Source organism: Saccopteryx leptura, chromosome 2, assembly GCF_036850995.1.
Source record: "Saccopteryx leptura isolate mSacLep1 chromosome 2, mSacLep1_pri_phased_curated, whole genome shotgun sequence".
NCBI lineage: Eukaryota > Metazoa > Chordata > Mammalia > Chiroptera > Emballonuridae > Saccopteryx > Saccopteryx leptura.
In genome coordinates this window covers 147477601-147491736 of record NC_089504.1, presented here as the reverse complement: position 1 = coordinate 147491736, position 14136 = coordinate 147477601, and the positions used below count along the sequence as shown (strand labels likewise).

General features: G+C 37.1%; 1 protein-coding gene across 4 annotated transcripts in view; it reads left to right on the top strand.

Moving 5' to 3' along the window:
• The window catches only part of SCAF11 (SR-related CTD associated factor 11), a 102938-nt gene extending 91919 nt beyond the window's left edge, over nt 1-11019 (top strand). For 2 of the 4 annotated variants that reach the window (XM_066369021.1, XM_066369024.1), the window contains 6 exons: nt 591-697; nt 1343-4141; nt 5171-5517; nt 7325-7543; nt 7886-8005; nt 8247-11019. In XM_066369021.1, the coding sequence (XP_066225118.1) occupies nt 591-697; nt 1343-4141; nt 5171-5517; nt 7325-7543; nt 7886-8005; nt 8247-8393 (3739 nt within the window). In that variant the 3' untranslated portion in view covers nt 8394-11019. The remainder of the gene's footprint in view (nt 1-590; nt 698-1342; nt 4142-5170; nt 5518-7324; nt 7544-7885; nt 8006-8246) is intronic. The other 2 variants (XM_066369022.1, XM_066369023.1) reach the window with 2 other exon arrangements.
• The last annotated feature ends 3117 nt before the right edge of the window (nt 11020-14136 follow it).

Below are 14136 nucleotides of genomic sequence, written 5' to 3'. Positions count from 1 at the left end.
GAAGCTGGAAACGGGGAGAGACAGTCAGACAGACTCCCGCATGCGCCCGACCAGGATCCACTCGGCATGCCCACTAGGGGCAACGCTCTGCCCACCAGGGGGCGATGCTCTGCCCCTCAGGGACGTCGCTCTGCCGCGACCAGAGCCACTCTAGCGCCTGGGGCAGAGGCCAAGGAGCCATCCCCAGCACCCGGGCCATCTTTGCTCCAATGGAGCCTTGGCTGTGGGAGGGGAAGAGAGAGACAGAGAGGAAGGAGAGGGGGGTGGAGAAGCAAATGGGCGCTTCTCCTATGTGCCCTGGCCGGGAATCGAACCCGGGTCCCCCACACGCCAGGCCAACGCTCTACCGCTGAGCTAACCGGCCAGGGCCAAAACCAACTTTTATTTCATTGGTGAAAATGCACTATATAAAAGGCTAAAAGTACTGGACTATCTGTATGTTCCCTTATCCCCTAATTTTTGTGAGCAGTATATTTGTGCAAAAAATAATTTAAGCATACTATTTTAATATTGATAACTTGATTTGGAAAATCATTGGTTTGATTTTTTAAACCATTTAAACAAAAATGTATTTTGTTTTGAATTTTCAGAATTGGTTTTATACCCTGGAATATTGAAACAGAAGTCCTTCCTCTCATATCTTCTGTGTTGCCGAGAACTATTTTTCCAACGAGTACCATATCTTTAGAGAATTTTGGTAAAGTTCGTGAACTTTTTTCCTGCTTTTAAAAAAATTATGAGCTTCTTTTCAGTATCATAAAAAGTGAATGTTGATGACTTAGAAAAGCTGTTATAAAGATTTAAATAGTCCTAAATATTTGGGCAGTGACTTGACTTTAAAATTGTTCAAACTAGAAAATCCCTTTTACTTTGAGAAAATAATAATTAATATTCTTGAGGACCGATTAGAAGTCTTCCTTCTATTTAGAGCTTTAGTATCCAAATTAGAGATCTTTAGAAGTAACATTCCCTATCTCCTGTTAATTATAAAAAAAATAATTTTCATCTTTATTTGTGGATAATGTGTTTTCTCTTACAGTTTATTAAGGTAATACCAATTCATAAAGCAAATGGCAGTTATCAGACCAAAAAATTTTTTTTCTATAAAATTGCCCACATGGATTCAAATATTGTGAAAACTTACTTTTGTAGCATTAAAAGAAGCTGATAAATACCTGATATCACATATATTAGTAGCTTTATATTTATTCATAATTTGATTCATAAGTATATTTTGTTTCACTCTGTTATCAATGTGTATTTTATGTTAAAATAAGCTGAAGCCAAACTATTATCATTTATTAAAACATACTTTTTACTTTTAAAAAATACATATTATTAGGTACTTCTTGCAAGGGATATGCATTAGCACATACTCAAGAAGGAGATGAGAAGAAGCAAACTTCTGGTACATCAAACACCAGAGGGTCAAGACGAAAACCTGCAGCAGCAACTCCTACGAGGAGATCTACACGTAACACGAGAGCTGAGACAATCAGTCAGTCTCAGAGATCCCCAGTATCACATAATTCTGGGTGTGATGTTCCTGATAACAATAATCCATCTGTAAGTGTTTCTTCTTCAGCTGAGTCAGAAAAGCAAACAAGACAGGCTGCAAAACGGAAGTCTATAAGAAGAGGAAGGAAACCACCTTTACTGAAAAAGAAACTTCGGAGCTCTGTACCGTCCCCTGAAAAATCATCTTCCAGTGATTCGGTGGATGAAGAAACTGCAGAATCTGACACACTACCTTTGTTAGAGAAAGAGCACCAGTCAGATGAAGAAAGTAGTAACACTTGTGCTGTGCAGATAAATGCAGAAAGTAAGTCTGCTAATGGCTTCAAAAGTTGTAGTGAGCAAATAGAAGAAAGTGAGGATCATACTGAGAAACATGATGCAGAGGAAAGAGTAGAATCTTCATATTCTGAGTCTTATACCCAAGATCCTCCTGTGCTAATTGGAAAGGAGGAAGAAGTTCAAAAAGCTGAGAATACAGGTATTGAGGCTAATGTTTTTTGTTTAGAAAGTGAGATTTCTACTGGGAAAGGAGATGATCCATTAGAAAACCAAGACCAAATATCTCAACATTCAGAATCAGAGGTAAAAGCAGATATAGGTACAGATCATCCTCCAAATGATTTTCTTACATGTTCAGCATCTGAGATTGAAGTACACCAACCTCTGCCAAGCTCAGGTGAGTTATCTGAGAATGCAGAGCTAGTGGTTAATGAAGAAAACATTGTAGAGGTCAGTGAAGAAAGAATTGTAGAGATCAGTGAAGAAAATGTTGTAGAGGTCAGTGAAGAAAAAGTTACAGATGTTGACGATGAAAAGGTCATAGAAAGTCCAATAGTAGAAATTATTGATCATAAAGATTCTGCAGTAAAAGCAGAACAGCTTGTAGACAGCCCCAAATTAGAATTTTCTGAGGGTGAAATTATACAAACAATGGATGAAATAGCTATTGAGAGCTCAGAGGTTCAGTTGCCTGGACATGTTGAAACTGTTGATGCAGAAATAATTGCAACGTATGATACTTCAGGGAATGAAAATTTCAATGGTATTCAAGACTCTGAAAATAATTTATTAGAAAGTAATCTTAACACCAATTTAGACAAATCTTTAGAAGAAAAGACTGAATCTCTGGTTGAATGTGCCAGATCTACAGAATTGCCTAACACACACATTGAACAGATTCAGAAGCATTTTAGTGAAGACAATAATGAAATGATACCTATGGAATGTGATTCATTTTGCAGTGACCAGAATGAATCTGGAATTGAACTATCTGTAAATGCTGATGCTAAACAGTTGAATAAAAATTCTACAGAGCACAGTTCTCAAAATAATATGCCAACTTCTGATCCTGTAAATGAAAAGGCTGAAACTATATCTCAATCATTTGAAAGCTCACTTGATATGACAGATAAAGCCAAAAAGCCTCGTACTCGAAGATCTAGATTTCATTCCCCATCTACAACTTGGTCTCCCAACAAAGACACTGTGCAGGAAAGGAAGCGGTCTCAGTCTCCATCTCCCAAAAGAGAAACTGGAAAAGAAGACAAGAAGTCTCGATCACCATCTCCTAAGAAAGAACCTATGAGAGGACGGAGAAAATCTCGTTCTCAGTCCCCAAAAAAGGATACTGTAAGAGAAAGAGGGCAGTCACAGTCTCAATCTCCAAAAAGAGATAGCACTAGGGAAGAGAAAAGATCAGAATCACTCTCCCCAAAAAGAGACACTTCTAGAGAGAACAGAAGGTCTCAATCAAGAGTGAAAGATTCCTCCCCAAGAGATAAATCCAGGTCCCAGAGCAGAGAAAGAGAAGGTGATAGAGATGGGCCAAGGAGGGATCGAGAGAAAGAGAGGAGAACCAGAAGGTGGTCTAGGTCCAGATCCCGTTCTAGGTCACCATCAAGATGTAGAACAAAAAGTAAGAGTTCATCGTTTGGTAGAAATGACAGAGACAATTACTCCCCGCGGTGGAAGGAAAAATGGGCAAACGATGGTTGGAGATGTCCACGAGGAAATGATTGGTACAGAAAGAATGACCCAGAGAAACCGAATGAAAATACAAGAAAAGAAAAAAATGACATCAGTTCAAATGCTGATGATCCAAATTCTGCTGACAAGCATAGAAATTACTGTCCCAATTGGGTAACAGAAAAAATAAATTCTGGACCTGATCCAAGGACCAGAAATCCAGACAAGTTAAAGGATTCCTATTGGGAAGAAAATAGAAATGAAAATTCAGGGAATTCTTGGAATAAAAACTATGGTTCCGGTTGGATGTCTAACCGTGGTAGAGGTAACCGTGGCAGAGGCACTTACAGAGGTAGTTTTGCCTATGCAGATCAAAATGAAAATCGGTGGCAAAACCGAAAACCCCTCTCAGGGAATTCAAATGGTTCAGGGAATGAGTCTTTCAAGTTTGTAGAACAGCAACCCTATAAACGGAAAAGTGAGCAAGAGTTCTCATTTGATACACCAGCAGATAGATCTGGGTGGACATCTGCATCTAGTTGGGCTGTGAGAAGGACTCTACCAGCAGATGTACAAAACTATTATTCACGACGAGGGAGGAATTCTTCAGGTTCACAATCTGGATGGATGAGACAAGAAGAGGAAACAGCTGAACAGGGTAACATTCTGTTTATTAACACTTTTATTTGATGAAGAGATTATAAGTTTTATACCTATTTGCATGAATTGAGATCACCTTTTATAGTTTTATAATGTTAAACTGAATCCCAGTTGTTTAAAGGTCACTTTACATTATATAAATATATATACCTATCAATATTTTTTTCTTCCATCCCACCCCTGCCCCAAACCTTGCCCCAAAGACTTCAGTACTTTAAGTACAGTTTGCTACAATAAAAGAATTTGGGATGTTTCTATGCAAGATTTAACTTCTTTTATTTCACATGTGTACACTTGAATTATTGTGATCATTGTTCTCATATAATTAAGTCACTTCTCTAATAAAGGTTTATCTTTCAATGGTTTTTTTGTTAATATTGCAACAAAAAAACTAACATTAAAATTAATTTCTAATTTAGTAACCTAAATAAATTTTGTATTTCTTTAGTCAGTAAGTTTCTTGAGCTACTACTGATTCTTTGCTAATATTGATGGATGTTACCATGTAAACTTTTTCTTAAAAACTATTTTAGCCTGACCAGGTGCCGCAGTGGATAGAGCATTGGCCTGGGATACGGAGGACCCAGGTTTGAAACCCCAAGGTCACCAGCTTGAGCACAGGGTTACTAGCTTGAGCATGGGGTCATAGACCTGACCCTGTGGTTGCTGGCTTGAGCCCAAGGTTGCTGGCTCGCCTTCAGCGCCCCCCTTCTCCTGTCAGGGCACATAAGAGAAAACAAACAATGGACAACTAAGGTGCCACAACGAAGAATTGATGATTCTCATCTCTCTCCCTCCCTTCTTGTCTGTCTCTCTCTGGGGGAGGGGGAAAATTATATATATATATATTAATTGAAAGTCAGCTCACATTATTTAGAAATGACGGGAGTAAGCCAAATGGAGATTGGTTTAGGTGTTCTGAGTCTGTCAATTGCTATTTACTTTTACTGAAATCAGTGATTCTTTGCTTCTCTGTCTAAAGAAATTTATAGTATGATTTTTTTACAAGCCTTTTTTCTTTTGATAGATTCTAACCTGAAAGACCAAACAAACCAACAAGGTGATGCTTCTCAGCTACCTATAAATATGATGCAGCCACAGATGAATGTGATGCAGCCACAAGTGAACACACAGCACCAGCCTATGAGTATCTTCCCATATGCAGTTGGTGTTCATGCTCCTCTGGTGAACATCCAACGAGGTCCATTTAATATTCATCCTCAGCTACCTTTGCATCTGCACACAGGAGTACCTCTCATGCAGGTAGCTGCTCCTACCAGTGTGTCTCAGGGACTGCCACCTCCACCACCCCCTCCCCCACCATCCCAACAAGTCAACTACATTGCTTCACAGCCAGATGGAAAGCAATTGCAGGTATGTTTTTAGCAACTCCGGGTTAGTCAACATGGCCATTGTAAACGTTTAGCTGTTAGGGATGGATGTTCAAGAAAGGGCTTCCTAGCATCCAAAACAGTTACTTATTTGATTAGCTTTATAGTAAATCTTCCTAACTTCTCTTTCACAGTTCTTCCCCAGGTCCCCATCCACCCAAGTAAGAAAACTGAATTTAATACATATCAAGTCTATGCTATATTGTGCTGTAATTGATATCCTGATAGGTTTTTTGAGATTAAGAAGACCAGATTATAAACCAACTAGAAGCAAGTCATGGGTGCTTTAAAATTTTTTCCCTAATTTATTGGACTTCTTAGGGGGTGGGACCTTGTGATAAAGTACTGGGATGAAGCATGTATTGTCTTGTTCAGACAGACACCAGTTAAAGCTGTTTATTATCCATTATTGTCTATTTCATTTTCATGAATTTTCCATTCTAAAACAGAAGAGTACCACCTGACCAGGCGGTGGCACAGTGGATAGAGCATCAGACTGGGAGCGGAGGACCCAGGTTCAAAACCCCAAGGTTGCCAGCTTGAGCACGGGCTCACCAGCTTGACACGGTGTCGCTGGCTTGAGCGTGGAATCATAGACATGACTCCATGGTTGCTAGCTTGAGTCCAGAGGTCACTGGCTTGAAGCCCAAGATCACTGGCTTGAGTAAAGGGTCATTCGCTCTGCTGTAGCCACCCCCAGCCCCCCATCAAGGCACATACGAGAAAGCAATCAAGAACAACTAAGGAGCCAAAACAGAATTGATGCTTCTCATCTATCTCCCTTGTCTGTCTGTCCCTATCAGTCTCTCTGTCTCTGTCAAAAAAAATAAGTATCTCTGAGACATATAGATAATTTGAATAATTTATAAATGTGTTGCTTACAGTTTTATGTCTACATTTCAGAAATTTTAGAGTCCTTTCAGCAAGATATAGTTGGGGCCCTGGCCGGTTGGCTCAGTGGTAGAGCATCGACCTGGCATGCAGAAGTCCCGGGTTCGATTCCCGGCCAGGGCACACAGGAGAAGCGCCCATCTGCTTCTCCACCCTTCCCCCTCTCCTTCCTCTCCGTCTCTCTCTTCCCCTCCCGCAGCCGAGGCTCCACTGGAGCAAAGATGGCCCGGGCACTGGGGATGGCTCCTTGGCCTCTGCCCCAGGCGCTAGAGTGGCTCTGGTCGCGACAGAGCGACGCCCCGGAGGGGCAGAGAATCGCCCCCTGGTGGGCAGAGCGTCTCCCCCTGGTGGGCGTGCCAGGTGGATCCCGGTCGGGCGCGTGCGGGAGTCTGTCTGACTGTCTCTCCCCGTTTCCGGCTTCAGAAAAATACAGGGAAAAAAAGAAAAAAGATATAGTTGGAAGAACAGGGGAATGGGATTCCAGAATATGGGACCTTATATCTTTTTCTGCTATCAACTCACTGCAAGCCATTTGACTTCACAGCCTCATTTTCTCCTGTCTTTGGGGGGGGGGGGGTACTTACTTTAGTTCATTTTCATAAAGAGCCTTGCAGGAAAGATAATATTCTTTAAATACTGTTTTTGTTTTTAGTGTTGGTGTCAGAATATTTTAATACACATATATCATTTAAAATTCATGCTGACTTATTTAAATAGAGTCCTGTTTGAGAATGTTGAGGACTCTTGAGAGTCCTTTATGTGTGTGACCTGGAATATGCATTTCTCTTTAAGTACTATGGTTGAATTGCTGTGAATTTTTGTCATGTTATTTCTAATACATGGCTAAACAACTCCTATTGAGTACAAGTAATTCATTAATGGATAACTCTTTAAAACAGGGTATTCCAGGAGCTTCTCATGTAAGTAATAACATGAGTACACCAGTCTTGCCTGCTCTGACAGCAGCCCCAGGAAATGTGGAAACAGTTCAGGGGCCAAGTTCTGGTAATACTTCGTCATCAAGTCACAGCAAAGCGTCTAGTGCTGCTGTAAAATTGGCAGAAAGCAAAGTAAGTGTTACAGTGGAAGCCAGCGCAGATAGCTCGAAGACAGACAAGGCAAGTTCAAGGTTGAGAGCAACCTACATAATCTTGTATATGATAAAGTTGAAAAAAATAACAGCTTTCTGTTGTATAAGTGGTAAAGGGAATTTATTGATAGTCTTAAATTCTAATAAATTCTAACATTATTTGAAGGGTTTTATCTGGACATGTTGATGCCCAATTAAGTTACTAGTAATATTTCATAACTATTTTTAGAAATGTTTGAAATATAAGTAAATTTTGTGTTTATAACAATAGTATTTGAAGAGCTGCTTTTAATAATGCACATGCAGTGATTTTAATTTTTTTGTAAGTATGTGACTGGGCAAATAACAATTATCTTTTTCCTCTTACTAGAAATTGCAAATTCAGGAGAAAGCAGCACAGGAGGTAAAACTGGCCATTAAACCATTTTACCAAAATAAAGATATCACCAAGGAAGAATATAAAGAGATTGTACGAAAAGCAGTAGATAAAGTAAGTTACAGTTTTAGTAGAGTTTTGTATGTATTGTTTTGAACCGTCTCTATTTTCCTAAAGGAATGCGTAAGTCTAATTAAAATAATAAGATCTAGCTTCTTCTAATTCTTGTCTCCTTTTTTACCTTTTGAATATTTTCATATGAAACATGGAACAGTGTCTGGTATGGGCTTGTTTTTCACAAAGCTTTCCATTTGGCTCCCTTTATGAAAAAACACTCCCCTCACTTTTTTTATAGGTTTGTCATAGTAAGAGTGGAGAAGTCAATTCTACTAAAGTGGCAAATTTGGTTAAAGCCTATGTGGACAAATACAAATATTCACGGAAGGGAAGCCAAAAGAAAAGTCTGGAAGAACCTGTGTGTGCGGAGAAGAACATCGGCTGAAGTGAGAGCACTGTGAGGACACTACCGAGACGCCTGCAAAGTGCAATTGCAACCCGGACCTTTCACTGAGAATCATGCGTAACTGTGATTGAAATTCGGTTTTGATAAAATTATTTTTTTTAACATAGGCTATAATGTTTTGTTCAAAATACACAATAGTTCTGCACTGCAACTTCTATAATCCTTTCCTTCACTCTCCTCTAAATAAAAACAAATTCAAGGGAGAGTAAAGGGGCTAAAAGGAATGTGCATTTTTACTAGGACTGTATTACAGTGTGGGTCTAGAAGATGGACAGCTTTTTAATTTGAACAATGGAGTGCATACATGAGAGATTTCTAAGTGCACTGGTTTTGAAAGATATATATATATATATAATACATTTATTCTGTCAGGCTAAAAATAAAGTATGATCTATATGATATTTCCCTCTAATTGTAGAAAGTTATTACCATGAAAAATATTTCTAATAACAGAACATACCAATTGCAGGGTTCCTTATCTGTATTTTTCAAGCACACATCTGAATAAATTGCTTAGATAGAAAAAGTTATCACATAAGTAAAATTCAGTGTTCAGTACTTTGGAACACTGTTGACCTGTTGTATCACCAAATAAAGGGTATGCTGCTTGCTTTTCTTTGTGCCTTTTTTTCTCCCAGTTGAGATGAAGCAGTTTGATTTGCTAGATTTACAACTTTGGCAATCTAAATCCTTTCTTGAATTTAGAAGACCAGTGTGGAAAAATGTGTTGACTTTGTAAAAATTGTGTTCTTTCATAAGCTTTCCTCCCTGTCAGAGGCGATCAGATGATCTGTGCCAACTGGAGAGCTGTGCAGGGTGGCGGCAGCCCTTCTCGGGGCCGGGGGCTAAGGAGACTCACACAGGGGCTTTCAGGCCGTTGTTCATCTGTCCATCACCAGTGAAATTCTTTTCACACTTGAGAAATCTCCAAATGCTTTACCATGAATAAAGTGTTAATTTAGTGGGAATATGATGGCTATTTAAGCATGTTGCAAAAATCTAGACATTAAAATCTGTTTTGGAAAGGGAGAGGAAATAAATAATGGAGTTTTGATTAAACCTTCAGGGAATAGGGATTTGGTCATTTTTTTAAGTACTAGAATATGTTAATTTTTATAAAAGGTAAGTTAAAAGTGTTTATAGTGCCATTATTTTAACTGGCATTATGGAAGAAAAAAAATAGGTTGTCTTTATGATAATCTGTTATTCTAGTAACAGTTTTCAATAGATACCAAATAACTGGAAAGTTATTCAGATAAGATGTTAATGGCTCAAAGATAGATACATGCCTCAGTGAGACAGACTGACCCTTTAACTAGCTAAACTAGTAAGAGCAATACTGTGTAGAACTGTGCTTTTCTGAAAATTATGTGTTTCTCAATTTTATGTGCACAATACTTTCCTGGTGCTAGCTTTGATAGGCAAAATATTTTGAAATGATGGCCCTAATGATTGTCCTAGTTCATAATCTTGATTAGATAATGAATGTAATCCCAAAAAGTGTTAGAAATATTTCCAAGCAATTTCTGATCTTTATGCTGCATTTCTGGGCATTTGTAATACGGTATTCTAATGATTTACATATATTTTTAATTAAAGTTTGTGTTTAGATTTTGATGGGGAAAGAAGTTTAGAAGTATATTATAATAAAATATTAAGACAGTACTTAAAATATCAATGCACACATCCTCATTTGTTTCAGTTTTAAACTCTAGAAACAATTATGTGAACTTCAAATCTATTTTGAGTTTAAGCTGGCTCACACTTTGAAAATTTTATAGCAAATTGAGTAAACTGATTAATCACAATGCCTGCTTTTCTTTCATTTTCTTTCAGTGACTTGAGAATTGAATGGAATTTTAGAATTTGCTTTACACCATTTATCTTTTGCAAACATGTTTAAAATAAGTTTTAAAGAAAAACTAGATGGTGTGGTCATCTTTGGTAGCATGACCATGGGTTATTTCCACCTCTCTTGAAAATAAGTGTGTGTTCCATATCTGGTGGGTGCTGGTCAGATCACATTTAAAACAGCTAATGAAGAATGTTACTGGATTAGAATTTAAACTTTTAAAAGTTTGAAATATTTAAAAATGTATTAGAAAGTGCATGCTTTATGTTAAAAAAAATACATTGCTTTAACATTCCCCATTCTTTTTTCAGAAATTTATATTAATTTTGCATGTGTGCAAACTTTTTCAAAAACATTTTGTGGGATTACAGATTTCTCTTATGGAAATTCAGTATTGACTTTTGAAACCTAGTCCCTTTAACTTACTAGATACGTTGACCAACATTTTAGGCTATAGTGATGCCTAGAATTTTGAGACTGCAAGTATTGTAGTTACTTATTATTTGAACATTCCAAAAGATTTGTAATTTTTTTCCTGGTAATTACCACATTTTCTTCTTTATACTCCTTTAAGTGGCCAGAGTATATACTGCTTGAATGTTCCATCCAGAAGGTGTGGATTCAGAAGCACAAGGGTTGCCCATGGTCCACGAAACGTTGTTTGTAGTGTGAGGATGGAGTGCTGTCTACTGAAACAATGCTCTAAAACGGATATATAGTATGTAATATTTTCTAATAAATTCTTTTGATAAAGTGTAGTGTCTTTAACATTTTATTTTTTTCCCATTTTCTGGGAAATGGACCTTTACTCATTATAACTCAAAACATTTGTTGAAGTATTTCTTGGATTTGTCCCAAAGTAGCTACATAAGGATTACATTAATGTCCAAGTCGTAAAGCAAGCTTAGAGTTATCTATACGCATTGATTTTAATAGCATTTTCCTAATTATATAATAATTGCAGGAAATTACAAAAACTTAAGTAAATAGAGAAGAAACAGAAACAAAAGGAGAAAAAATCACCTGTAATTTTACAATTTAAAAGTAACATCTATTAATGCTGGTCAAAGTGCACATAATTATAACTTATCCTTTTAAGTTAATGATGTATTGGGAAGTTGCCATTTTAATAAAAATTATTCTACAGCATGATTTTTAATGACTACATACTATTCTTTTAAAACAGACTTCTGGTGAATATTAGGTTGTTTTATTAAAATAAGTAAATTAGTAAAATGTAAATTGTATAAGGCTCATGTCAACATATAACTACATAAATTACACACATTTCAGGTTATTTTCTGGGGATTAATTCCTAGAAGGTAGAATATCTTAGTCAATAGTTTTTATTTTTCTATAAATTAAAATATATAATTATATACATATACTTAATATATTATTTTTTAATAAGTCAATTATAGTTAGTGCTAAACTCCATCATTTTCCTAAGCTGATTTTTTCAGAGAAAACCATCAGAAAGATCTGTTTCTTTGTTACCACAGTCTTCAACAAATTTATAAAAACACTTTTTGAGGTTCCAGGATAATATGTTTCCCCAGCACATAAATTATATTCTGTAAACTGTTCTGCATCTTTAGTCCCTTAAAGAAATGGAAGATACATTCTGTTAGCTATGTTCTATTTTATAATGGCTCTGTCATGTTCTGTTGATGGGCAACTTTTGACAATTAGAAGCAATGTTTTAGAGAGTGACGTTAGAGAAATGGCACTGTGAGGAGTGCTCCCGATACCTCTCCCTGAAACTTCAACAAATTCAACAACTAGAGACAGAAAAATAGTCTCAGGAGCATCTGAAGTACACATACATCAAACAAAGCGACACAACAGCAAATCTCTGCCTAAGTGCCACAGGGGCAGAACCTGGGGTACAGCACCACCGGCCAAAAAGGAAGGAAGGAAAGAGAGAGAGAGAGAGAGAAAGAAAGAAAGAAAGAAAGAAAGAAAGAAAGAGAGAAAGATCTCAAAACCAGGAAAAATCCAGTCTTTATAACTTTTTCCATTTTTTTCTTGTATTTTCTTCCACCTGGGTCATTTTATCCTTTTTCTGTTTTATTCTCTTTTCATTTTGAACGTTATTACCCATAGGTGTTACATTTCCCATTCTTTTTTTTTTTTTTCTGTGAGTGTTACATTCCAAAAACACTCAATTATTTTTCTTTTTGTTTCTTTTCTCTTTCACTTTCTCTCTCATTCAAATCTCACCCACAAATTTTTATTCTGGATTCAAATATTTTCTTTGTGGCATTTTGTATGCTTTTTACTTCACTTTTTATCTCTTTAGCATTTCCCCCAACTCCAGCTCTCCATTCTATTGTTTTTGTGCCACTTAATACAATAGTATTTTCATTTTTCACTGTTTTTTTTTCTTTTCTCTTACACTATTTCTCTCATTTGACCATCATTTACAAACAAATTATTTTATTCTTGATCCAGATTTATTCCTTGTGACATTTTGAGTTCTTGCCTCTCTTTTTTGCCTCTTTGTCACTCCCCCCCCCCCCAACCCAGGCCCTCTGTTCTATGTATTTTTGTTGCACTTAGCACAATAGAATTTTCAGTTTTTCACTGCATATTCTCAAAAAAAATTTTTTTATCAATTCTTATTAGTGTTATTAATACCACTCTCAAATGCCATTAAAGAAAAATCAAATATTATGGATACAAAAGTCAGTGATGTAGCTCAGATAGATGAGGAAAAATCTATAGAAAAAAATTTCAATAGCATAGAAACCTTGGAGTTAAATGACAGAGAATTTAAAATTGAAGTCCTAAAAATACTCAAGGATATACAAGAAAGCACAGAAAGGCAATTTAGGGAACTCAAAAAATTCAATGGCCTCACCAGGCGGTAGTGCAGTGGATAGAGCGTCGGACTGGGATGCAGAGGACCCAGGTTCGAGACCCCGAGGTCCCCAGCTTGAGCGCAGGCTCATCTGGTTTGAGCAAAGCTCACCAGCTTGGACCCAAGGTCGCTGGCTCGAGCAAGGGGTTACTTGGTCTGCTGTGGCCCAATGGTCAAGACACATATGAGAACGCAATCAATGAACAACTAAGGTGTTGCAATGGAAAACTGATGATTGATGCTTCACAGATACAGAAAAGAAGGAATTTATCACCAGAAAACCCCCACTTTAGGAAATCTAAAGGGGCTTTTCCAGCCAGACACAAAGAACAAAACAAAAGTACTAGTAAAAGCTCCATCAAAATTGCAATAAAAACAAGATTAATCTGTGACAAACAAAAAAAGAGAGAGGACAAAGATTAACAGTAACAAAGGAGGATGGAATGCAGAAGCACTCATGAGATAATGTACTACAATGAACGTGATATGTATGCTTTCCATTACTTAATGGTAGCCACCCCTGAAAAAACCAACACAGAAGTACATGGCTTGAGAAAAGAAGTATGGATTACAACCAAACAAAAACAAATGATAGAAAACTAGAAGAACCAAACAAGATTCAAAACTATCAGAAAGAAATATATAAAATGGCAATAGGAAACCATCAAATGTCAATAATTACACTAAACGTAAATGGATTGAACTCACCAATAAAAAGTAGCAGAATGGATTACAAAAGAATCCAACTGTATGCTGCCTACAAGAAACACATCTAAGCTACAAGGATAAAAGCAAATTCAAAGTGAAAGATTGGAAAACAATACTCCAAGCAAATAATATCCAAAAAAAATGCAGGTGTAGCAATACTCATATCTAACAATGCTGACTACAAGACAGCAAAGGTAATCAGAGACAAAATGGTCATTTCATAATGATAAAGGGGACATTGAATCAGGAAGACATAACACTTCTTAATATACAGTGTGTCCGTAAAGTCATGGTGCACT